Here is a 27,951-nt window from a genome sequence, read left to right as displayed (position 1 = left end):
TTTCTCTTTCTCCTAGCTATTTTCTTCCATTTCTTGCTTTGTTTATCAAAGCTATCTAGGCCAGCATGCATATATTAGCCTACACTGGCTATCCAGGCTTGTGCATTTGTATGAGCTTGGAACGGTCCATGGTTTTCCATGGATTAGCATGTGTTCCTCACGGACCAACCTGGGTAAACAAACAAACAAAAGCTACTTTAACGTATGCCTATGTCTCTATGTTAATACCGATATTTTAAAATGTTTAAAGGCGCCGACCGTTTCAGAAACGGGTAGTATAAAATGGAAGTTACTAAGTGAATTATAAAGGCAAGTAGTTTATACTTTATTGTATTTTATTATAATAAGCCTAGTTTATGTCGTTATAAACGTTATTTGTTTACAGTTGTGTAGGCCTATTGATAGCCAAAATGGCTGCGACGTTGACAAGTGGTACCAGTAGTGATAGCAGCAATGGTACACTGGATAAAGGAAATAATAAGTCCGAGGATGAAGCCAAGTATTTCGGTAAGTTAAAGGAGTATTTCGTGATCCTAGCATCCTCTTTTTATGACATTTTTCAGTACATATCCACGAAAAAAGCATATTCCCAAAATTTCAGTTGATTCCGATTTTGCTTTTGCGAGTTATGTGTATTACACTGCTCCATAGACAATACGTTGTAATTTCGTTCTGGTGCACCAGAACGAAATTCAAATTTCAAGATATCTTTGCTAAACGAATTAATCTGCAAGAAATATTTTGTACATAAACATTATGTAGCCAGAGTATTCCAGTGATATAAAATCTCAACTTTTTTTGAGAAAAGTGGGGGATGAGGCTGTGGATCACGAAATGCCCTTTTAAATGTTGCATTGTAACTATTATAAATATTATTATTAGCTACAGGGACTGCCATTTGAGAGAAGCGAGAGCAATCACTCCTCTACAGCTTTTCTTAAGTTGCATTTGCAAGAGCGATTTATAGCTCCTCTAGAATATGACTCGTTAAATTCTTCTGTAATGGCCACAGGTGCAAACAGCTCTTCTAAAACTCTTTTTGAAGAGACCAGAAGATCACGGAAAGTTTAAACGATATTTGCAGTCAGAACCTCACAAGTTCCTCTAAATTCTATAATTTGGGACATTCAATAGAGCTCAGATATGTCTCATTTTGACTTTGTTTTATCGCGCCCTAGCATGTGCTGGCATATAAAAGTGTTCACCCCGGGCCATGCATGCTCGGGCGCGGGCCCTAGGCATGATAGGAGGCATGGAAGAAAAATATATATTTCATGCTAGGAGATAGAAATTGCATGTATTACGTCGGTGCCAGAATGACCAGTCGGTGCTTTTGAAAAGCTGAAATATTTACTGTTTCTCTCCATAGATCTGGAAATCAGAGCGTGTATTTTTGATATAGAGAAAGGAACCAAGAAGGCCAAAGAGATGCATCAACTTGTTAAGACGTTACACGAGGAAGTTGACACAATAGATGCTCCTAGATTTGACATAAAGGTGAATAATGGATAATTATAATTGACCTTTGTTTTCAAATGTTTCCATTCGGACGCCCTGTAAGGCAAAATAATGCGCATTGTCTATATCAGACCACATCCTGAATATTTTCAGAACTCAACCTGCAAAATCATCAGGATTGTCAATAAATGTAATTTGCAAACAATTTTCATAATTTGATTTTCAATGTTTTTTCTTTAAGAATTGTGAAAACACACCAATTCATTATATCATAGGCCTTTTGAAGGTCTATCATATGCCTTCTGAAGGCCTATGATGCTACTTTGTTTTCTGGAAAGTCTTTTTTAAAATATGGTGGACACAAAAGGAGAGGGCGTCATACAAAAAAGCTAATAGCATTGTTGAAACACCTAGGTTCGTAGAACATAATAATGATAATACAATGTGCTTTATCCCTTTTATACAATCCAGTCTCCTATTACACTGATCACTGACCTGTTACAAGGCTTTGCTGAAGTAGGAGGAGGAACATTGATGCAGATATTCTCTGGATCCACCCCAGGGCCATGCATCGTGTTTGTCGTCCGCTATGATTCAAGAGAGGCTCTACAAAACCTTTGGAAAATGTTTAACAAGAGCCAGAAAGTTAAGGACATGCTGAAAACTATGGTGATCAATGAGAAACATTTTGCCAAGCGCCTCTGCAAGAAGTTTGATATCAGTGTTGACATAGAAGAGAAAGAATATAAAAAAGGACTCAAATACTTCCCCAAAGGTAAATATTTCCTTATTTCATACTTTCCGCAAATTCATTTGCATATCGTAAAATATAGCAACCTGATTTGCATATTTAAACTGAAATGTAATTCACGGGTCACACTACAACCTCAAATGAACTATAAGGGCTAAAGAATGATAAGTGTTGGTACTTACTTCGTACTTATGCCGTCCACACCAGCAGTGGGCTGTGTGATGGCTTCTGCTTCACAATGTTCTGCCATCTGCCTCGGTTGGTTGTTAGCCTGCCAGTTAGGGTTGGTATTCCTCTTGCTTGCCCATCTGCTTTAGCACACTCCAGCCATCTTTTACTTGGTCTTCCTCTTGGTCTTGTTCCATGTGTTTTATCCTCAATGGTTATCTTTGGATATCTGTTTGTCTCCATCCTTTTAATGTGGCCAAAGTACTTCAATCTTCTTTCTGAGATAGTGTCTAAAACTGTGTGTTCTTTGCCTAGGGTTTCCCGGATAGCCTGGTTACGAATTTTATCTAGTCTGGTGACTCCAGCAATTCGGCGGAGGCATGCCATCTCGAAAGTCAGAAGCCTGTTTTCGTCCTGCTTTCTGAGGGTCCAGGTCTCTGATCCATATAGTAATACAGAGAGGATGAGTGTTTGGTACAATTGTAATTTGGTGTCTTGCTTGATGTCTTTTGCTTTCCAGATGCTGTGGAGACTTTGAACTGCACCTACTGCTTTGCTGATTCGGTGCCTCACATCTTCCTCACATGTCCCATCTCCAGATATGGTGCCGCCCAGATACACAAATGATTTTACTTGTTCCAGCTTATCTCCTCCAATTTTAATATCCAGTCTGTTGTTATATTTGGTAATGGCTTGAACTTGTGTTTTGGCAATATTTATTTTGAGTCCATAGTTGCTGCTTTCGTTGTATGCTTGGTTTACCAGGGTTTGTAGTTCTTCTGGTGATTCTGCTATTAGAACTATAATTATCATCCGCAATCTAAGATTATTTATTTTGAAGCCAGAGATAACTGCTCCTCCATCTTCATTTTCTAGTGCTGAGGATATAACTAGTTCCAGAAGTATGTTGAAAAGCTGTGGCGAGATCACACAACCTTGCCTCACACCAACTTTTGTGTGGAACCAGTCGGTCAGTTCTCCATTGACTCTCACGGCACTCTGTGATATTTCATACAGTGATTTCAGTAGGCAGATGATCTTCTGTGGGTATCCATAGAACCTCATTGCTTTCCATAGTCCTTCTTGCCAGATGGAATTAAATGCTTTTTAGAAGTCTATGTAGCATAGGTACAAGTTTTTATTCTTTTCCAGGTATTTTTCAGTGATCTGTCGTAGTGTAAACAGCTGGTCTACGGTTGATCGATTTGGTCTAAATCCAGCCTGCGCTTCGGATAATATCTCCTCAGTTCTCTTAAAAATCCTCCTCTAATAATCATTAGGATTTTACCCATATGACTAAGCAGGCTGATTCCACGATAGTTCCCGCAGTCGAGTTTGTCTTTCTTTTTATATATTGGGGTGATTATTGCTTTCCCCCAGTCTGTTGGAAATGTCTCTGTTTCCCAGATTATATTGCATAGTTTGTGAATTATGTCTGTGCCTCCTTCTCATGCAGCCTGGATAGCATCAAAGCCAGGGGCCTTTCCTTCTCTAAGTTTGTCTATAGCTGATGCTACTTCCTCTTTGGTTATTTCTGGTTCGTTGTCTGTCGTTGGCATCTGTGGTAGTGCTTCTGTTACTTCCAGGTTTACTGGGTATCCTTCATTACACAGTTCTTCATAATTTTCTTTCCATCTGGTTTTCACCTCCGTCTGTTCTGTTAAGACTCTGCCATCTTTGCTTTTAATGGTCTGCATTCTGATGGTTGGTTTCTTTGTGATTACTTTAATTGTGGCATAGACTTCTTTTGACTTAGCTGCTTGGTGCGCCTTCTCCACTTTCGTGCAAAGTCCTTGGATCCACATGTCTTTACATCCCTTTGTTTTCCTTTTGATCTCTCGGTTGAGATAGTTGTACCTAGGTTTCAAAGATGGGTCTTCAAGTTTCTTGAGTTTCACTTTGCTTCTCTCCTCGCTGAGATGTATCACTTCTTCACTTATCCATTGTTCTTGTTTGTTTGATTTTTTGCTTCCTAAAACTGCATTTGATGTGTCATTGAAGGCTATCTTTACACCCGTCCATATGTCTTCAACATCTGTTGTATCAAGATTCATTAGTAGTGCAAATTTACCTCCAATGGTAACTTCATAATCCTGTTTGACTGAGTCTGTTTTGAGTTTAAAGACATCATACCGCTTCTGGAATGGTGCTTTCTGTTTCTTTTTGAATTTGATCCTGAGGTTGGATATTACAAGCTGGTGGTCGGAACCAACATCTGCGCTTGGGAAACTTCTGGAGTTTGAGATGCTTGTCTTCCACTTGTTGTTTAACATTACATAGTCTATTTTATTTCCAGTCTTTCCATCAGGGGATTCCCGTGTCCATTGGCGGGAATCTTTGGCTTGTTTGAACATTGTGTTTGTAATATGGAGATTGTTGGCTGCACAGAAACTTAGCAGTTTTTCACCTCTAGCATTGGTATCACCATATCCATATCTTCCCATCACCGTGTTCCATTTCTGCCAGTCTTTTCCAACTTTTGAATTCAGATCTCCCATTACTATCAGCATGTCTCCCCCTGGTGTGCTGTCAATTAGCACTTGGAGGTGGTCTTAAAATTGGTCAACATCTTCTTCCTTGTCTGCCATGTTTGGAGCATACACTTGAATTACTGTCATTGCTCCAGTGACAGTTTTAAATCTTGCAGAGAGTAATCTTGAAGATACCGGGTTGTACCCCAGTAAAGATTGTTGTGCCACCTTATTTAGTATAAGGGCAACTCCTGCTCTGTGAATATCTGTATACCCAGAACATAAAATTTGGTATCCTTCTGTTGTAAATTCTCCACTTTCTGTCCAATGTGTTTCAGAAACTCCAATAATCTCCCATTTGAATTTATTGAGCTGGTGAAGTAAAAGTTCAAGGTTTCCTGATTGGTACAGTGTACGTACATTCCATGTCCCTATTCCAGTTATACTCTTAGTAGTTAAAAGTGCCTTTCTTTCCTTCGGTTTATCTGCAGCAGCTCTTCCAATTAGGGATCGACATGGTGAAACCCCTGCTCTAGGAACTTCATCATATCTTCCGATTGGCTTTGGAGTTGTTGCTTCATTCTGCTCTGTCTTGTGCAGGCCCAATGGTTGAACAGGCGGGTTGTAGTAATCAGGGGCTCTAACCCTGGTGCTGTTGTGGCGCTTCAATGTGAATCAGTTTCGCTCTGTGTTTAGCCAGGCGGGCGAGACACTCCTCTCCTGGCCACCCTGGTCCGTCCGTAACTTAATGGACATAAGCCATCAAGCTAACAACACCCCTCTTGCGTTCCATCCTCAAAAGATTAAAGATGGGAGAATGCTAGTTTGGGGGGTTAGAATGCTAGTTTGGGGGGTTAGAATGCTAGTGTTGGTACTACAAATAAATTGGGTCAAGTTACCTGCTAAGAGCTGTGGAATAATTATGAGCCCTGGAGGGTAAAATGGGTGAGTGTTGGCAAGCCGGGGAAGCAATTTTTGGCAGATCAAAAGGGGAGCAAGCGATTGTCCGCACAGATTTACGGGCACCTTTTAAATAGCATGCTCTAAAAAGGAAAACACTATAGAAACGTTCAAATATGCAAAATTTCCTGCTTGCGACGCTATTTAAGGTTCGCAAATTGGCACCCAACATATTTGGCATGTGCAAAGAGGGTAGCACAAGATTTTTTGGCAGGCCGAAGGGGCAAGCAGGTGGCACGCCGTTTGGGCTCATTATTTATATTGCACATAATTATGTGATATTATCTGATAATATGATATCTTCAAAATGTCTCCGCAGACACAGGAAAGCAAGCGGCTGCTACCCAGAGCGCCGAAGCAACAACTGAGGCTGAGACAAGCAAACCAATAGATCGTCCACCGGTACCCACGTCACTAGTCCAGTTCCTAACGCAGGCATAGGGCCTGCACTTTGGCTCGTTTTTTGCAGGTTTACATGGTCCAATAATCACAAGATGACTGACATGTGGTAACAAAGGAAGCAGTCACTGCAATTTGATTATGTCCCATATGATTGGCCATTCAAGACACCCATGTGAATATACTATAGCGGCCTTTTCAAAATATAATACCTGTTTGCTTGATTGCATTGACAATACCCGGGAACAATAGGCCTACACACAGTATATGCATTGGACAAACTTTTTACAATAAGCATGATAAGTGATGATGTGACCTCCAGATTTATACATCGTTCGTCTCGCACACTGACAACATTTGATTGAATGGACTGTAGGCTACTGCGCCGTTATTACGGTGAAGGACACTTTTCAAATCCTTTGTTTGGAGCCAATCAATAAAAGCATGCAGGGCCTCTATACCCATGTACAGTTTATCCCTTACATAACCTATGTCTTGAATACGCTGGCAAAGTTATGTAATAATCGGATTAATACTATATATATAGCAGTAGGTAAAAAAAAGTTTTGAATAATCCGCGCTACAAAGTCCCATTCAGTGATCCCAGCGAAAAAAAAAAAAAAAAATCAAATTGTTACGTTTATAAATTTGTTTAATGAAAACAAATGGCAAAAAACAAAACAGGAAAACGACAGTATTGACGAAGTTGAAGCCCCATTCAAATACATGTAGCTAATTTATATACTGTCAGTACCGGTATATAAATTACAGACTCACGTAAATGCATTATTTTTTGCCTTAGACACACGACTTTCGGCTGAACCACTGCACTAGCAAGCTTTGTTAGCACATATATGACAATGACGAAAGGTACAAAATCAGCCATATAAGGCCTTTATTTAGCAGAAGACACCAAATGACCAAATTGGTGTTTTATGACCTTTGACATTATTTTGTGGCGAGTGACATGGTCTTTCAATTCACGCCGAGTGTCCTTGACAGGTTTGACTATGCTTCAGTGGTCATGAAAGAATTCAAAAGATAACCTCTGCCCCAATAATCCCAAGCAATTGTCTGAAACTGCTCCTCGGATCATAAGAACTCGGTCCTCAAATGATAGTCATAGTAATGTCCAAAATATAAAAATTACTGACTATCATTGAAGACCGAGTTCCGCAGTCTAGTATCCAAAATCTGAATTTTGATGATTTTTACGATCGTCGGGATGAAAAAAATTATTATTATCTATTTAGCTACAAACACAAGCAATTTGGCTGATTCCATTTAGGTGCAAGTTGTAAACATTACAAATATGCTAAAAATCAGGTTTGAAAAAATTAACCAAATTCATATTATAAGATCGTACATTATGACTTTAAGGGATCTGGAATGAGCGTTTTGAGCGTTTCGATAGTATTTTTTGTGGGACATGAGAGCACATCAGACATATCGAATTGCATTCTGAATACGAAGAATGTCTTTCTGATATCAAATAAATTTCATTGAAATTTATGATATAATACAAATTTTATGACAAATTATTAAAATTTGATATTTTTCACATTTTTGATATATAACAGTCCTCGAAGTAAATATCATAAATCTAATGATATATTCTTAAACAGTCCCTGGCATACCATACATGTATAGTCCTATGTATAGTAATTTTGCTTTATCTGTTTTGTGCTGTTTAAACAAATAGTTAAACATAATTTCCATAAAATGTAAGCTTTTACTGTCAGATATGTCCCCTTTTAATTTTGAGCAGAACAAGTGAGGTAAAGCAAAGAAAATTGGAATTTACTACTACTACTACTAGCGCCAAAGAATGTTATACGATTGTAAAACGGTACGATCCTTTGGGTGTGTGTGTGTAGGTGTGCGTATGTGTGTCCTGCACGCGTATTTTTTCTGTAACTATAATGGGACGCAATACGATACCGGTATGTTATAAGAATCAAACTTAAAGAAAAATGGCTCTTGTCAAATCCTACAATTCTGTCAGAGAAAATATGCATATTTGCATTAAATTTTTAATTAATTGACATAATTGATTAATTAATAAATATTTTATTTAATGATTTACCATAATTCCAAACATGTCAAACAATGTGTCAAATTAAAGCTAATGAAATGCTTTATAAATTGGTCAGATAAAGCACATTTTGCAGAATGCATTTAGTATCTTAGTTACATGACTCCAAACATTCTATTCCAATTTTTTGCTATACACGCATAGGAGCTGTACTTTTAAAATCCGCGCCTAATCAATAATAATAGTCTTTCACTCCATTGTCAAACCTAGAGTGTGATGGTTTTGTAGCAGATGACAGTGCTCATTCAAGCCTGTCAAGGTCAGTTAGTAGCCACTTGCTGAATGGATGGCCATTATCAGCTATCAAAGAGATGCCTTGTGCAGCTGTCAATCACAGTAGAGGTTTGATAACATTTGGTTAAAAACCCAAATGTGATATAAGGACAAAGCTGTGCATGTTGATACTTAATTGTTTGGATTCTTATGTTGAAATGCCCTTGTATTAGTATTTTTATGTGTAGTGTATATTGTTCATAAATTATATAGCTTTTAAATTATGGGCATTTTTGCTCTGTTGCACTGTACCATTATGGAATATGAGCAAATCAATTACCGACACAAGCGGGTATACAGTGCATTATTTTATTTTTATTTCGTATCTCAGGAGCACAGCTCACTTGGTAAGGCATCAGAATTTTGTTCACGAGCGCTTCGAACTTTAAATCGGAAGGTGGTGAGTTCGAGCCTCATCACGGTCACATTAATTTTATAAACCAAATATTGTTCGAACTTTTCATATATGTTTTTCTTTTATTGTTTCTTTTCTTTGTCTTTTTTTTCTTGTTTTATTTATTTTTTTCTTTATTTTTCTTTGATTCATATTGCCAAGGTAAGGAGAGGAGTGATTTTTTCATCTGGACGATCGTAAAAATCATCAAAATTCAGATTTTGTACTGCGGAACTCAGTCTTCAATGATATAGTAGTCAGTAATAATCTTTTGGTCATTATATGACTATCATCATTTGACGACTGAGTTCTTATGATACATCATCCGAAAAGCAGTTTCAGACAATTGCTTGGGATTGTTGGGGCAGATGTTATCTTTTGAATTCTTTTTTTGTCACTCGCCACAAAAGAAGACAAAAATAATGCATTTACGTGAATCTGTAATTACAGACAGTATATAAATTAGCTACATGTAGGCCTATTTGAATGAGGCTTCAACTTCGTCGATACTGCCGTTTTCTTGGGTTTTTTGCCAATTTTTTTCATTAAAAATTTGTATAAAAGTAACAATTTGATTTTTTTTTTCACTTTCGCTGGGATCACTGAATTGGGCTTTGCAACGCGATAGGCCTATATTCAATACTTGTATTCACCTACTGTTATAGCATTAGTCCGATTATTACACAACTTTGCCAGCGTATTCAAGACATCCAATGCAAATAATCACCTAGATTATGACGTAGCATACCGTAAATATGGCGGAGTACTCAAATTCATTCAACAAAAGCATGATTACAAGCTATTGCAATCTACCGCGACAGCTCGTCTCACACACATAACAAATTTAATGCACTATACGATCAAATAGGTTGACGACAACGTTTGATTGAATGCACTGCATTGCGCCATGATTACGGTGAAGGACACCGGTTCAAATCCTTTGTATGGAGCCAATCAATAATTTCACGCACATCCTCTATTATTGCCAAATTATTGCCCGGGATGATTGCACACTGTAAAAGAGCTATTGTTATAATGTTTGATGAAATCGTGTTTAACTATTTGCTTAAGAACGGCACAATACAGATAAAGCAGACAGATTTACTACATGTGGTACATGTATATACATAATAGGGAATGTGTGTGAGTCGAGTATTACCTAATTATAATAGGGGCGTATCCAAAAATGAATTCACGCCCCTTTCAAATGTCGAGCCAAAGTGCAGGCCCTATGCAAGAGAATCGGTTGCTGATGCTGATAAAGAAATCGACAAAATCAAAAAGGAGATTCAGGAAAAATGTGAGAAGTTACAAGAACTCAGTCAAGACCGAGAGAACCACACGAGTGCCGTTAAAAGGAACCTGCAAAGTGTTGCGGCGAAGATTTCATTCCAAAATCCTGCTGATCAAGGACAAGGTAAAGCATGTTTATTGGTGTCCCTATGCACAAGCAGATTTGCTGTAAGCCCCATTCCCTACTACATTAATCTGTTGAATAAGAAGTAGTAGCTTGTGCGCTGGTGGCTTCCCATTGTGCCCTTTTGCATCTCTCTGCTGTTTTTCCATGCCAAGTTGCCTTTTTTTCTTTTTTTGCTTTATAATTATGTGTAATTGATTTCTTTCATAATATTTGTTTATTGTCTCTTGTATAATGCAATTCGGCCGTTTGGCCGCGATGTTGTGCAGGTTAATAAAATCATATCATATCATATCATATTCTCCTTCTCCTTAACTATTATATATTTACAACTTACAAGCTCTTTTATTACGAGCATTCCCAAAACCCAGTGGCGTAGCCGGGATGTTAATGTAGGGAGGCAAAGCCAATTTTCGTCCCCATTTGTAAATTTTTAATTTTTTGTGACATTTTTTGTCATTTCAATGACACCCTACTCTTTTTACTCAATTTCCCCTCCCCCGGTGGCTACGTCGCTGCCGCCACCACCACCACCACCACCCCAGAGAGGGTTAAATATCGATTCTCAAAAAAATGCAGGATAAGTAAAGACTTTTGGCCTATTGTTTAGCTCGATCCAAATGACTCGAACCGCTGAATATTACTCGAGTCACATGTTTCATTTTTTACCTCGAGTCACAAGTCACAAAATGGGTCTCTAGGAAGAACAAAGGATTATTTGTATTATCCACTGAAAAAGTAACCCAAGTCAAAGAAGAAACATGAAAACATTCAAAAGGTTGATTCAGAAATACAATAACGTTTCATTTTTAAGGAGAATTTTTGTCTTTCAATGTTTCTCTTGTAAATCGTAATACCGTAATTATATTGTAATTTAACTATCGTAATAATGAGAAGCCGCGATTTCAGAGACGTCAGGTTGTTGCGTGCAGCTGCAGCAGTTATTTGTATCGTTGAAAAACCTTTATTCATGCCGCATAAAAGTTAACCAGAATAACCTTTGAATCATCTGTTGTTAATTTATATAGATATACCAACTGTCTCCAAGAAAGCGTCAAAACGGAAGACACAAACACTAAACGGGTCAGGTATGTTAAAAATAATTGCATTAAAATGCGACAATCTTATAATACATTATGGTATATTTACCTCATAACATAATGCGACATTTAACGACAATGGTAGTTACCAGTTCGGAGGGTGGACAGAATAAGTGGTGAGTTGTCCTCAAGTGTGAGGTTTTGTGTGAGTTGTTCAAGGGGTGTGAGTTGTCCACATACAGGTGGCATTCAAAGTTGTCCGTCGTGTCAATCATCAGACATGTCGGAAACATCCCCCATCAATGATTCAGTACCCCAAGGAGCAATACTCGGTCCACATATGTTCTCCGTATTCATAGATGAACTTGCTGGCGTATGTTAGAATGAATTGCACATGTACACTGATGACGCAATCCTATATGGGTCTATTATGGTCACACTAAGGTCCGTATGCACAAAAGAGTTAGACTGGGTCTAAAGTTAGACCTGGTCTAAGTGGAATTTAGTTCCATCAGAAATGGTCCTTCACCGTTATTTCCTACCTAGAGTAGCTTGCAAATTCTAAAGATTTAAATGCAAAGTTCAAAAATAATGCAAAATAATTTTTTAGCCTGTCAGTGCATCTATAATAGATTATGCACTCACGACTCGAGAACATACACGTTAAGAGTTTCATTCACTCTGCTGTTCACAAATGGAACAACCTCCTGGAGTGTGTTGTTGGTGATATCTCTGACACTGGTCTCACTCTTCAAGCCTTCATTTATATGGATTTCTTCTGACTGGACAATAACTATTGGTTTGGGTTGTTCTGGTTGAGCTAAAGTGAACCATTTTATTGGCCATTGGTGCTTCATTGTTCTGATACCATAATTGCTATGAATACGAAACGAGTTGTCCCCCCCAGATAGGAAGGTTGTCCCTAAGTGCATGAGGAAATTTACTTTAGTAGACGAGTTATTTCTATAGGTGGGTAAGACATGTCCATGGTACGACATGGATTGTCCACATAATGCTATGCAAATGACATTACCGATTAACTGATTCATGTGTTTGTTGTATTTTGCTTATTAAATACAGAACCAGAGAAGCAAAAGGTGAAGAAATCCGACAAAGGTAGGTTTAATTGTCAAGAATGATGATCGACTAATCATAAAAGTAGTTGATAGATCGTTCTTAACAAATCCTTAAGGAACTCCAAACAAAAACAAAACTAGGTATATGCAAGAAAATATTGTGTGAAATATTACAACAAGCAAATACATTAATTAAATAAGGGTTTGTTTGAATTTTAAGCTTCTGCAGCACAGATCACAATTTATGAAGTGTAGCCTACTAGTTTACGTTATGAAGTATAACCTATAATAGTATTTGTAAATAGTATTATAGGTTATACTTAAAACGTTTGCCAGCAATGTAAATGATATCTTGACTATCTCACTCATATGAATGTCATATTATTTTATATGAATGACAAGTTTAGTTTTTTATTTATTTATTTATTTATTTGAAATCAGTTTATAATGTTCATAATGTGATATAGGCAAATATATTATACTATAATGTAATAACCTTAAATAATACGATATAATGTGGTACTGTGGCAAAAAAGTTTTACATATATATGATATGTAATGTGACACCTTGACAAAATGTAATAACATTATAGTAAATTAATACCTATAGTAATAGATTATAAGTAGCGTATTTGCAGAAGCGTCATGGCTCAGGGATAAATGTTAAGACTACTTTTCCCTTTTCTCGCTGTGGTACTATGGCGATGTTGGGTAAGAAGAAGATATGGTATTTTCGCGATGAGGTTATACACAGCCTGGTCCTATCAGGACCCAAGTGTGTCTCCACACGGTGTGACCGTTTACACAAACATGTATGCGTAACCCCAACACGTGGGTTGATTGCCAATTGCAAAATATTTACGTGTAATCTCGGCGTAGAGAATTATAATTAATGATAAATTACGGTATTTTAGATATGTTTTCCCTTCAACCGAGCTCAACCGGGACCAAGTTCTTAATTTCGCTTCTCGAACGACTAGCCTGGATACTCGATCGCCTGTGTAGCATTGTCGTGGATTTCATTAGTATACATACTGACATCCAACAAGTGTTACCAGTGTCCATCAAATCCAAATCACTAAATAAGGATTCGAGATCGGTCTCGAATTTTCTAGTACACTATTCCGCTTAGTAGAATAAATAGAATTGTGGCATTATTGGAGTTCAAGAGAGTATAGGTCCTACTAAAACATCTTTAAACGCGGCTTTACTCTACGCAATCATTCGTTTGACAACTCGAAAGGACGGCAAATGGGCGATGAGTTAACAGATATGAAGGTAAAATTGTTGTTGTGCATATTAAAGTAGTAATGGACAAACTATTCATGTCATTCATGCCCATTCAAATCAAGATATCACCGGTTAGTCATATTTCACAAATTTAAATTCATTATCATCATCATACGAGTATGTTCAATAATTATGATCTTTGTTACTGCTGAAAATCCAGAGTTGTTCATACTGATTTTCTGTTCATAGAGAAGCATATGACATTTCTGAAATAATAAAATCGTTACTGACCTCTTTCTGCTGATAAAGCTTTCAAAATGAATTGTTTACGTAGCTTAAAAGGTAACTTTTAAACTGCTTTTTAAAATTTAACCCATTTGTTTTTTCCCTACTGCTCATGCAATCCTCCGTTGTTGAAACTTTGCTGCTACCACTTCTCATAGCCGCTTCTGCTATTGTTTACAAACATAAAAACATAGTGTTCAGTAAACGAACTAGCACTGTTTGTGAGCTTAGAAACCGGAAGGTTCGAGAGGCCTGAAGGCCCAGCTCATCGATACTTTGGGTAAGAGGTTTCGAATAACCTTGGCCTTCACCCTATCGTATCGTCGGTCTAGGCACACCCCCGGGGGCACACCCCAATGCCAAACATCTTCCCCCTGTTTAGCTCTATCAGGCAATGGAGACTAGTTGAAGTAAAGACGACATAGATTAATCACAATCTAAACCTCCAGTCAGCGCACTAGCTTTGACGTTAAGCGTGTTCTACGTTAGCTTAGCTTTACTTTGTGCCTGTACATGACTTTTACGCGCGCGATCAAAGTGTCGATATGTACATGCAAGAAACGATGCTAAGCTAACGTAGCACACGCTGAACTTCAAAGCTAGTGCCGCTGACTGAAGGTAGATATACAGACTATAGTCTATAATGTTTGGTCTACATTATACATGTTATATTGTTTTCGTATCTACCTAAACTATTTATAACTACATACTCACCTCTTTATAAGTCTTTACAAATATGTTGAATACATTTTAATAGCTTCAGACACTGATACGTCATCATGTGCTGATTCAGACAAACCTGCAGAAAACACGCAAGTGGCTGCTCCGTATACGAATAAGTCTTCTTCTCCAAGCTGGACTCACGAAAATCTTATAAACCAGCATTACCCTAGTCAAAATAAGGGTGAGTTTATAAACTAATAAACCGCTAACCCTAGAATTGTGAAGGGGATGTACTCCTACGATTTTCATCTGTCATTTAAAGAAATGCGCGTCTTTACGCCCAAACGACTTAAACTAACTGTAGATCCATCCTGGCGCTCATTTTAGTGATAAAAATGTTACCCCTGCACCTTACCCGGGGGTTCGACCGACCATCAGAAATGACCATATAGAGAGGGGTTCGGTGAAAATAACAACAACAACGCAGTGATTTATAGTGCGCTACGCACAAGCACAACGCCTAGACGTTGATCCACAGCCTCAGCACACTTTGCAGGTTGTCGCTGACCACCATAGGTTTCTACAGTAAAATCCATGTAAAATTATTCCAAGAGATATTGAATTTTTACTTGTTCCCATTTCCATTTTATATTTAGGAGAAAATTCGGTCAAAGTTGCATTTTGGTAGACTTGTTAGCAGTGGACTTCGGGTATATATATAAATGCGCATTTATAAATGCGCACGTGACATCTACAAGTCGCCATACCGTGTTCAACGATGTAAGGTACCCGGATGTGCACAAATTCCACACGTTTTGCAAAATAGTGGCATTGATTGCAAAGGGCAAAATAATTTGACCCGAAACATAAACTCTTTATTTGGATCTTCCATTACGGAAAAAAAAAATTTATGACGGAAAAGCTAGATATATCTGATTTAAAAAGTTATATTTCATTATTTCCGTGCTAAATGGGCGTGACAATTGGCCATATTGATGACGAAATGTGATTCTTACTGGCATTAAGGTCAGAACTGTGTAGCTGCCGATGATGTTATTTGATAATGTTTGCACGTAGGGAACTTAGGGGGCTGTCATTTTCTTCGGAAGGAAGGGGTCATGAATTTATTTATTTGGGAGTCAAGATAAGTAGCCCCCCGTAGCGCCGCCAATGAACATAACTCTGACCCTAATTTTAACTCTAATTATAACGTAAATTGAGGAAACTATAACTTTAGCCCTTTTCGGTATAATGACCCTCTCAAACTAATAGGCTAGATGTCCCCGCCCGACCTCCTCAATTCTAGGTTACTCATTCACTCGCAAATGGACAAAAAACAAATTCAAAATATGTTTTTAAGCACCTTTTTGTGTCCCCCATGCTAAATCGGTAATCTGTACACCCTTTGTCACCCTTTGACGTACAATTTAGAGTATAAACACGTAGATGACTGTACATGATCTAATCATCCCGGCTGGAAGATGTTGAGGAAGACTCGTATACTATACATCACGCTCATACGTTATATGACAATATGACGTACAATCACGTATGTGATGCATGGGTGAGGTTTATTCAGCTAGTAAGTTAGATCTCGTCATACACATTATTGTCATGGTATAGTGTAATTGTATACGTCAATTTTGTTTAGTTTGATTCAACCGGCTTATAAAGTTTTACTTTACACGGAAGAAAAAAATTAGAAAAAAACAATTAATTTATGAGTGTAAAGGGGAGGGGTGGTTTTGGGGGAAGGGGGGGACAGAGAAAACCCTGTTCTGCGGCGAACGGACCTTTCAAGTAGAGTCGGTCGGTCGGTTGGTATTTTTTTTTTTAATGTTTAAATAACCCAAAAAATCACAAAAATCTGTAAATAAATTTCAATTTGAGAAAATACAAAAACCAAAAATTGTGCTGAAATTTCCGAAATTTGGGGTCGGCATTCATTTGTACAGGAAAAATTTGTTTCCCAATTTGTTCAAAATAGAAAAGGGTTTTCGTTTTCGTCGCATAAATAAATAAATAAATAAATAAATAAATAAATAAATAAATAAATAAATAAATAAACATTAGTTATGTTTGTACATGGGGGGTGCTGTGCAATAATCATGATCCTTTGATATCCATGATTTATCCTTGCAAATTTATAGCATCGAACCTCCAGCCAATGTTCCTTGCCAGTGCTAGCCACGAAACAAGGTCACAACTGTAGCCACTCCTTCAATGGTCGCCATTTCAGTGATTGACAGTGATGTAATGCAAATATGGCGCTGGCCATCTGGTCACGTGCGCATTTATAAAAGCGCATTTATATATACAACCGAAGTCTACTGGTTAGTAGGATTGTAGAATAAATTTTGCCCATACTTTTGTACATAGTCAGAATTTCACAATTTTGCCAGGGTGCGCTCATATTATGACGTCATATTGATATTATATGAGAAATGTTTGGTACCACTGGATAGAGATTAGTACCAAATATAACGATGCATGATGATTTTAATTAAGACCCCCCTTCGTAGTCCGTGTAATATAATATGGCTCAGTAGTTCTAATGTTAAGGAAGGTTATTGAATATTTTTGCATTTTTCTCAAAAAATGATAACACACTGGTAACAAAAGTTATGTATATTATAGGGACAAGTAATCCAGTTACTACACTGGAATTTCAGTGACTCAAGACAGGCGGTACGTTATTTATGATAAGAAAAGAGGTACCGCTAGAATGTACGTCATTTCTTAAAATATGTAATGAACCACTTGTCTTGAATCACTGAAATGTCAGTGAAACTATTTCCATGACAAGCTCAAACTTTGCTTCACATTTAATATATTAGATTCAGCAAGTACCCACCCATTGCCAAATTTGACAACTGCGTTGTCGCTGCAAATAAAATCCAAGATTTATATGTTCCCGTATACAAGCTCTCTATCTTTGTTTCGCATTTATTAAATTTAGACTCTGGAAGTACCCACCCATTGCCAAATCCTATATCAACTGGGGAGGCCAGCAAGCTTTTGGAAGAGTATTTTTCTACTGCTTTTGAAGATAATCGGCTCCACAGCTTTTACACTTGTTCAACGACATGTTCTGACATACCAGACACGGAGAAGGAACGAATTCGTCACCTAAAGCCAGGAACGTCTGGAAAAGATCCCACTAAGAAGAAACGTAGTGCAGACATGTTCAAGCACACATGGATAACAGCTGACAAAACGTCATTCTGCGAAAAAACCGGTAGATTTATTATTATAAGATTGAGCTTTTTATACTCGCTTTGTGACAATTTAAAATGTCTATATTTGTTATACTCACATGATCTTTTTCATGATAATCTTTTTAGTTTTTTGGGTGTTAATATTTTTCAGGAATATGGTGGCTGGTCTACGTTGAAGGTGAGGGTATGCTTTGTCTTCTGTGCCGTATTCACAACATGTGTTGCAACACCAAGAACAAGTTTAATAAAAACCCGTGTGTCAACTTCAAAATCAGCGCTGTCACTGGTCACGGAGAGTCATCTGGGCATGTCCAGGCTATTAAATGTGAATTAGACACACGAAATTCACCTCTGGCACAAGAATACCAAGAAGAACACGACTTTGCAGGTAACATCACCTATGATACATCTGGCGCTGGTGAGTATCTTTGCGATGTGATAATTATAGGCGTAACAGGCAGGGATTTTTGTGTTTTTTTATATAAAATGCAAAGTGAACAATAGCCCAATAGGAATGACCATGTCGAGCACTTAAATAGGCAACAGGGCACTATGTAATCCTTATGGGCCAATCAGTGGTTCACAGCAGCTTCGAAGAGTGACAAGAACCCTCAGCTAAATCATAATCCCGAAAGGTGTTGATGTACACGGCTCTTCAAGGATTGAGCTCCATAATCAGTGATCTCTCCAACCAACTACACAGTCTAGGATCCCATTCCAAACATGGACTGCAAAATGGACGGAAGTTCTGCCGGTTGACAAGGTTCTTGAGACTGGCTCAGTCAGTGCATGACTTGGCATTGAGAGACTGGTTTGAGTGGCTCGTCTGATCACGTAAGGCTGGGGCAGCAATGTTTTAAAGTCTGTAGGGCACAAGCTAGTGTGCATCTTGTAGAGCACAGATGCAACAGCCACCTGTCGTCTGTGATGTAAAGAGGGGATGTTAAGATCCATTCTTGCCTGCTGCTCGTCAACACCAATAATCCTCAATGCTTTGCTCTGTATGGAGTCAAGGAGCTTCGGGGTGGTGGTACATGGTTGAGGCACTCATCCAGCATAGTGAGGCATACTCAATAACATTACGAACCTGGGCCTTTTACATCAAGCTTGATTGCCACATTTGGAAAATATTTATAACGACCAAACTTTTACCACAGCGGACCATTTTTTAGGTATAGCGAACCCTTTTCTTTATTAGAAACAGCGAATATTTGATTTACACGTTAGTGTAGTGAACCTTAGAGATAGCGGTCCTTAGGGATAGCGGGTCGTAACTGCCTTAATATTGCGCCCTGTGTAGCATTGTTGTCGATGGTGACATCATCTAATACTCAAAAGGATTACCAAAAAGTCTCCGAATCCTTATAAATAATGAATCCAATCATTTATTAAATTAAGGCAGCTGTGTACTATAGACATTGTTTCTTTCGCAAAATTGAGTTTTTTTGATATGTTTGTACTTTGTTATGTTTTTTATAAATACAAGGAATGAAAATCCAGATTTGTAAACTCCAACTGCAATATTTTAAGGATTTTATTTCACTATTCCAATCGTGTTTGAAATTGAAAAGGAAAGAAAATCTTTGTTGTACCAGCAGGGTACACGCGCGCAACAACGCATCGCGTTGCGTATCGCGCAATTTGTTAACGCACAAATACGCTACGCATACGCGACGCTTATCTGCATGCGCGGCGCATCTTATGGAAACATCACGGAAGCACAAAAACCTAGTGGTCAAATGGCTCCGTTTTAGCTGATAAAATGTGGGTTTTTTCAAGTTCTTTCCCCGATTTAAATATCAAGTTATGAATGGATTTCGCTCAAACTTCTCAAGGGGCCGTGGATTTACCCGATGTTTATGTAATGTAAGGTAGAAAAATAAAAACTGCCGCATTCTCCTGCGAGATTCGATGAAAGTGCAAAATATGACCACTTTAAACTTCAACGGCCATTATTTCAATGTTCATTTTCTCGGTAAAATGACGATTTAGGTACACGATAACTCAATAAATACAGCATCTATAGGTAAGCAAATATGATCATCGTAAAAAGCATGATCGACTCAAGAAACGGTTTTCTCATTTTTTAAATATTTTGGTCTATTTCCGATTTTAGGCATCATTTTGTGCAAATAGGCGTTTGTGAATTTTAAAAGTTCAATTTGATGCCTTATATGGTCAATATCTCAAAAAATAAGGCCAATATCAAAAAATAAAAAACCGTTTTTGGAATGGAGCCTCAAGATTGAGCTAAAACAAAATAAAATATTTTGGAAAGAGTGTTTTTTGTTATGATGTACCTAACAAATATTGCCAAAAACTCACTTTTTGTGATTTTCTTCATAATTGTTGTTTTACCCCAAATCTGTATTTATATTAAGATTTATTGATGTCTTGCCTTCATAAAAATGTATACTTTTATATGTCTTGCGCGAATAATTACAAAGTTATTGCACTTTTACTACATGCATGTCTGAGAGTACACAGCCTCCTTAAACATTTTCCACAGATACAAAGCCAACCAAGAAAATGGACGTCAATCAGGAAACAGAAGGTAGGTAAATGAAGCTAGCAACAATAACTTAACTGTTACTTATACGACCAGCATGTCTAGAGCATTAATGTGGATTTGGTTGCAATTCGCAAAGATGTGTTGTGATATTTAAAGTACAATCCTAATAACAAAGGAATGTCATGGGGAGCCAATATGTGCTACTACATGTAGTCCGGTGGTACAAAGGATATTAATAGAGCAGAATTGTCACCCCTAGACAATTCAAGATTGCCTAGGTCAAAGTTTATACGGGATCACTAACCTTTCTTTTTATTATTATACTTTCTAAAACACCCCTTTTGATTATAATTTATCAATTAAAAGTATCTTCTATAAAACGCCAAGGACATTATGTTGCACTTTTGTGCATTAATTATTGTCCTTAGCTGTAAACTGTTCTGGTACACAATTGAAAATAATGTAAGTAGTTGTATCACAATTACAATAAAGAATATAATATTATTGACGCCCTCCACTGATAATTTGCATCAAAGTTTTCTTGCTTCTTTTGAATTTAAATTTCGGGCGCACGTTGTTTTACAATTAGTTATACCGTAAAACCCCGTCTACATGCATATAATGTGCTTCTGATGAAAGCTACATTAATCCAGTCGCCATTATGGAGTTTGAGCAAATAAATTACGGATCCAAGCATATACAAACAAGTATTATTTTAAGACCGATCTATTGTATTGGCATATTAACGCTTGCTTCGAATTAATTAAGCTTTTATAAAAACACTATATATGCTTGTAGACGGGGTTTTACGGTATATCTTGCTATTTGTAGCTTTTGAATTTGTATATTGTATTTGTATATTTGTATTTGTATATAATCTTACATATTTGCTTATTTGACGCATTCAATTTGTTTCAGGAGTAAACCAACAGCAAATTACTGCAACGCTTTTGAACGCCACCCGTCTAAAGGAGGTTTGCTTTATTCTATGTTGTTTTCTCTCATAATTTTGTCTGGTTTTCACAAACCATTAACTCTATATAAAATTAGTAAACATTACTCAATGTTGAGTAAAAAGGGAACAGAACAAGAAAATGAGTCAAATGGAATTGAATATTGATTATATTTTACTCAATTTGAGTACAGGTTAATCACCATCGAGTTCTATTCACTCATTTAGTTGCTCTGTTCCCTTTTTAGCTCAATGATAATTGTTTGCAGTGTACCCATCAATTGACATTTGACTCTTGGTTTCACATACAGAAAGCTCTTAACACAATTTTAAAAGGAAACGTAGGCTTGGCTAAGGAGCAGTACGAAAATGTAAGTAACTTCTTCAAGCAAGTTAATTTATAGACGAATCTAATTTCACGCATTCCTACACCTCAATGGCAGCCATAGCTGGGTCCCCGTCGGGTAGAGCGAACTTCGCTATTCGGCATATTCCACCTAAAATATGAAATGATGCGTCCGTGGCGGGGATTTTAAACTGTATTTCATCACCCGTGTTACACGTAGACAATAGAATGATGAAAGTTTAAATTACAACACAATACAACATAACATCGATTTTTAAGCGGCTTTAATCCACCCAATTGGGCAGTTACAACACCAGTTTGGTGCGCCGGGACCCAATTGTATTATGAATACGAGAAATGTCCTTCTGATATCAAATAATTTTGATTTTTTTTTAAAAAATTTGATATAATAAAAATTTTATGCAAATTATTACAAATTGCTATTTTTGCTATTTTTCATATTTAACAGTCCGCGAAGTAAAATTTATAAATCTAATGATATGTACTTAAAGTGTATGTAGCTGGGAAGAAAAGCCGACGATCATTTGAAAATTTTGACATTTCGTATTGAAGATACACAATTTTTTCCGAAATAGACCTTAATTGTTTAGGTGTTTTGGTAAAAAAATCTAGATCTTCAATACGAAATATCAAAATTTTCAAAAGATCGTCGGCTTTTCCTCCCAGCTACAAACATTAAGTAAATATCATTAGATTTATAAATTCCACTTCGACCGACTGTTGCTTTGACGCCGATCTGTAACCGACTGTCGCTTTGACGCCGATGTACTTATATTAAAAAGTGTGATTGTAGACTGCAACGAACTGCTAGTTACACGTTACCATGCTCGCCAATATATTAATTTAATTCAATTAAAATATATATTTGTCTGTCTTTCATTCCAATATAGGCATTACAACTATTGGATACAATTCAGCCTTCATCTACCAAAGATATCCAGAAAAAAGACGACATGATTCCGAAAATTTATTCAAACATTGCAGAGTGCTTTCTTAGGTTACAAGATCCTGAAAAGGCGTTAATTTACAGTGGCAAATCGGTACAAATAAACCCGCTTGATGCTAAGGCATTGTTTAGACACGGTCGAGTAAGTTACATTATACATATCCTCAACAAAATCTACTGGGTACTTATTTTACATGACGCTACACTTACGCTTTTCAACCCACAATAGATCGTTAGGCAGAGCGACTAGTTGAAGACGTGTAGCAGAGCTGATTCAGTTTGTTTACATTCTGTTTTGACCTCGAATCGAGCAAATTTCTGGGCCGATTTCGGTCAAATAAAGGTTAAATACTTGGCGAAAATGGCATTTTATATGAAGCTGAACACATGAACATGTAGAGGAGAGTCTTTATTTTTGTTGTTGGCTGGAGGCCCCATGTCGAGAAATTTTTTGGCCGATTTGAAAAGGGACAAATCACAGAAAACTACAAATTTGACTTCTGAATCGGTATACATGGTATATACTCTATCACATGCTTCTGGTTTCGTTTGAATGTGTTAGAATAATAGGCAATAATACACGTATCATGATCATATGTTACCAGATTTTTTTTCAAGCAATTTTCAACGCTGATTTCCAGGATTATATGTATGGCCATAATACAACCTTAACAGTTCAAGATTACATATCAGGAGCACCCAACGAGAATTTCCGGATACGGCCACACAACATGTAAAATTTGCATTTTTGGCACATTTACTTCCGTCAACTTACTTTTTTTGGCATATGATTGATGCTATAGTCATTATTTCAAACTATTTGATGAGAAAAAGCGAATAAAACGTTGAATTTTTAGTTAAAAATTGATATTTTTCAGCAACACTAACTGCTCCTCAGACCCAGCTAGAATGCGTTTAAAATTTTGATTTTCCCAGCTAGGAACATCTAAAATACTTCCTTGCCAGCCAGAAGTATGGCCATTCAATAGGTATAACATGTGACATTCTGACTCGATTTTATTGGAATTTTATCTAGGCATGTCATCGGTTGCAGCAGCTAGACTCTGCGGAGGAATATTTGAAAAAGGCACTCAATTGCTCAACAGATGACACATTAGATGCGGTGATCATAAGAGAACTGACAGAGGTCAAGAAGGAAAAAAGATCAGGTACATACAAATAATAATAATTACAATCATGATGATTATTCTTTATTTATATTGATGTCAAGTGCTAGAGTATCGTCTTTTGAATCTCCACAGCAAGCATATGCTACAATCGAACAAAGCGTCCGCAAAACATGAAGACAATAGCAGAAAACCGACTCGGTCATGTCGATCGATCATATAGTCGAGGATAGAGATCATTGAAGATCCAGTAAAACCATGAAGTCGCGTACAATGGCATTTTTGTGCTTCAAGTATTCATGGTATTAGAGGAGGGTATGTAGATTCAGAAAAGGCACCCTTGAGCAAATATTGAGTTAATGAAAATTCTAAATTCTGTGGATCACGAAGTGCCCTTTTAATAGTCATAAAGTTATTTAAGACAATACAGGTGGAATACAGTACTGAACACAGAACAGCACATTAACAATGGCTTCAAGTGCAATATTTTTGATAATAATTGTCAATATTTTGGGGCTATCGTTTTCTTCGGAAGGGGGGTCCCATATTTACAAAAACTCGGTTTCAATAAAATTGCGACCCCCCTATTTCGGCAACAATTTTATGACCCCACCACCTTACCCCCTAAACATGCTAAAATTGTATTGAAATCAGTCTTTTTGAATAACATACACACACTATCTGTGGTCATCTTGTGACTCCCTGCATTTTGGTCATCAAAAATGTTTCTTTCCAAAAGTTTATGACCCCTATGGTTCAATGCAGAGGTACCGTGTGAACGTACTAATGAGTGCGATATATTCAAACATTGTTTTAACCTATTGCTATGGTAGTTATTCCTGTTACATAGTCACTTCTGCGGCGAATAGAGTTTTTCGCAATGGTTCGTCTACTGGCTATCGAATTGGAACATACGGAATATAGTGCAGAAGTTATTGCTACACGATGCTACCGATTATATTTGTCATCGTCATACATCAAAGACACGCATTCGAAATTCGACGACCATATCAGCCACGGGATCGCGGAAAATATACATTAAAATTATGTAATAATGTTTATTGGACCAACTGGGTGCAAACGCTGCCACAATACCATGAAAGAGTCACCATCTCTTCTAACCCGTAACCATGGCAACATGGCCATAAAGATCAAAGGCCACAATGCCAACAAAAAAAAACACCCAAAGGTTGGCTTGATATTAAGAAATATACGTTTTAGATATCCAGCTGCTCGACCTGGTGAAGAAAAACTCTAATTCGTTTTTCATGATCTAGCCCACCCATTAAAGCTTTAGTACCACAGCGAGAAAAGAGGGTAAAAATGGAAGTGCCTAGTATATCCAACGATTCTACAAGTGTTTATTACTAATAGTAATGGCGTTATGTTCTTTAGAACTATTTCTTAAAACTACTTTTCGTATGAAACTATTTGTTCCAATTTAAAGAGGCGTGCCCTTAATTTTTATATTCTGTTTTCTATTTCAGATTCACAACATTTAAACAAAAAATATATCGGGCGTTAAATTTCACTTGGATAACAAGATAAATATGTGCTTTCTTCTGATACCAAATCTCAATTTTGATGCAGAAAATGGACCATTTAAAAGAAGTCGCGTAGTATTAAAATACTACGCGACTTCTTTTACCGAAATCGTTATACGCGTTATCAGTGTAATCGCACCGTCTCTAGTAGGGGAACATGTCTTGAAGTAAATCGGAACAAAATAGTTGCATAATACAAGTAATTCTATGAAATAGTTCTTAAGAAAATAGTGTGGTAACATTATTATATCTGATATACTTATTTTCATGTTAGTAGAGAAAGGAGCACCAACAATGAAAAACACGGAGAAAGAAGTAGACCATCTACCAGGTATAACTTGTCTTTCGGTGCTTTTAATCTTCACCACCTGCGAGTTTTAAAATACTTGATAATTTATTCTATGATGATTCAAACATGTTAATGAAAATAATTGGAAATTTAAACTTATGATCTCAACACAAAATTAAGACGTACCTCAAATTTTCGGTCACAACTTTGACCTTCATCTGGAGACTGGCAACCCAAGTTTGGGATCAGTGACCTTTTGGACACTTGACCCCAAAACCCCGTCGTACACTCTTGGTAACTTGTATCGAGTGTACGACCGGGTTTTGGAGTCAAGTGTCCAAAAGGTCACTGATCCCAAACTTGGGTTGCCAGTCTCCAGATGAAGGTCAAAGTTGTGACCGAAAATTTGAGGTACGTCTTAATTTTGTGTTGAGATCATAAGTTTAAATTTCCAATTATGAAGTTTACCAATACAGATGAACTTTCATGCTAGTATGTTAATGAAAATTGGAATGTTTAAGTACCGGTTTAAGTACTGGAAATGTTTGATCATTCTCCTCAGATATCAAGCCACCAGTGAAAGGTGAATGCAAGCAGGAAACAGAAGGTATGTTAATGGAGTCGGGACTATTACCGAAAGAATCGATGCCCTGTAGGATTAAAGTCATAATGTACGATCTTTTTTCAGAATTTACCTTTATTTTTTTCAAAACCGATTTTTTTGGCATATTTGTAATACTTACACATGTTATAACTTAAATCTATGAGCAAACTGTCAAATTCGTCCTATTTGTAGTAAAACAGGACGATTCTGTTGGTCCGACATAAAGTCATAATTTTTTAGATTATGACTTTATGTCGGCCACGATCGCAAACCGTAGTCTCGTACAAAACTAGCTTGGTTACGCTCCCTCCACATGTGGAGGGAGCGTAACCAAACTGGCCGCGTAGGAGACTAACTCTGAGGCCGCACTCGCTGTCCTGATCCAAATAGTGCGATATGTTTCGAGTGATAGAGGTGAAGTTTATGATGTTGTTTCTTTGCAAATTCCCAATGTTTTTCGCGTCCAAATGTATTGGGAACTTTCATAATGATTGCATATTATCATTTTAGAAGAAAAAAAGAAAAATCTAAAAATTTAAAAAGATCGTACATTAAGGTTTTAAGTTGAAGATAGAGTAGCTTGACGCCCCTGTTGGTAATCACATAACCTCCACGACATACTTTATATTCCTTCAAACGAAATAACAATTTTCGTTGATTTTATTTTACAGACATCGTATCTCAAACACGTCAAATATTCCAGGAATCGCAGGAAGCTTTATTCCCACCCAGTATGTTCATCTCTAAGAATATCTTCAGTAAGCAGCCACCAGTGTAAGAGTAGACCAGGTTAAAACTGAGCTAAGTACCACTTGGAGAACAAGAAATTCTCATATGGTTTATCTGGACCAGTTTTGCATGGGGAACAAGAATTTGTTGGGTAAAAAGCCCGTAACCTGAGAACTTTTCCGTGAGGGCGCTTTTTTCAAAATGGCCGCCAAAATCCAATATATATGGTTAAATTGGTCATCTTAGGGCATATTTAACCAGATTTTGGATTTTTATTGATAGCAATTATGTACTACTAAGTCAGGTTATTAATATAAAGGTAACAGGAGGTCCCAGCTGAGGGCGCTTTTTTCAAAATGGCCGCTAAAATCAATGAAAAGCATATATATTGTTAAATTAGTCATTCAAAAGTGGTATACTTCATCAGATTTTGGATGTTGTTATTGATAGCGGTAAAGCTATTACTAGGTCAGATTATTAGTGTGAAGGTAATAAGGGTGTCACAGGGGAGGGTGCTTTTTTCAAAATGGCCGACAAAATTGAAGGAAAGTATGATTTCAACGAAAAAGCGTCAGGAAATGTTACTTAAATAGAAAAAAAGTAATAGTTGTCTTTGACATTTTGAACTTATAATGAAGTACTTCAGGGTGGTAAAAGTATATTCTGATTTAAAATGGCGGCAATGACGACTACCAGAATTGCCTTTATGTATTAAAAAGACCCCAAAAGCAACTTGTAAACTAGAATGCTGCAAAAGTCATGACAGTCATTTATCTTTGTTTTAATCCTCAGGATCACTGAAATCGCTATTTTCTTAAAATTCTTCATAGTTATTCTCTACCAATAGTTCTTGGATGTCCTCAGGCATTACCATTTCAACCCATTTAGGTTGCATGTTTTCGTTCCACCCATTGTCAACAATGTTTCCACCATCGTATACAGCGACATCTGCTGCTCTCCACTCTCTTGCAATGAAATTTACG

The 27,951-nt window shown here is 37.2% G+C and overlaps 2 protein-coding genes across 2 annotated transcripts; both read left to right on the top strand.

Moving 5' to 3' along the window:
* The first annotated feature begins 410 nt into the window (after positions 1-410).
* Positions 411-27,017, top strand: LOC140149642 (uncharacterized). The gene is made up of 10 exons (XM_072171722.1): positions 411-507; positions 1,370-1,497; positions 1,930-2,233; positions 6,128-6,243; positions 10,191-10,386; positions 11,415-11,474; positions 12,507-12,542; positions 25,624-25,677; positions 26,198-26,242; positions 26,911-27,017. Exons 1-10 carry the CDS (start codon positions 411-413, stop codon positions 27,015-27,017), a joined length of 1,143 nt encoding a protein of 380 aa, XP_072027823.1.
* LOC140149527 (uncharacterized) lies at positions 13,201-23,858 on the top strand. Its single transcript, XM_072171605.1, has 9 exons — positions 13,201-13,213; positions 14,775-14,921; positions 17,640-17,918; positions 18,050-18,316; positions 20,408-20,452; positions 21,329-21,384; positions 21,674-21,733; positions 22,620-22,817; positions 23,712-23,858. The coding sequence occupies exons 1-9, from the start codon at positions 13,201-13,203 to the stop codon at positions 23,856-23,858; spliced, it is 1,212 nt and encodes a 403-aa protein (XP_072027706.1).
* Positions 27,018-27,951: the final 934 nt, after the last annotated feature.

The sequence above is a fragment of the Amphiura filiformis genome, chromosome 4 (genome assembly GCF_039555335.1).
Source record: "Amphiura filiformis chromosome 4, Afil_fr2py, whole genome shotgun sequence".
NCBI lineage: Eukaryota > Metazoa > Echinodermata > Ophiuroidea > Amphilepidida > Amphiuridae > Amphiura > Amphiura filiformis.
This window is presented reverse-complemented; position numbering and strand designations above follow the sequence as displayed.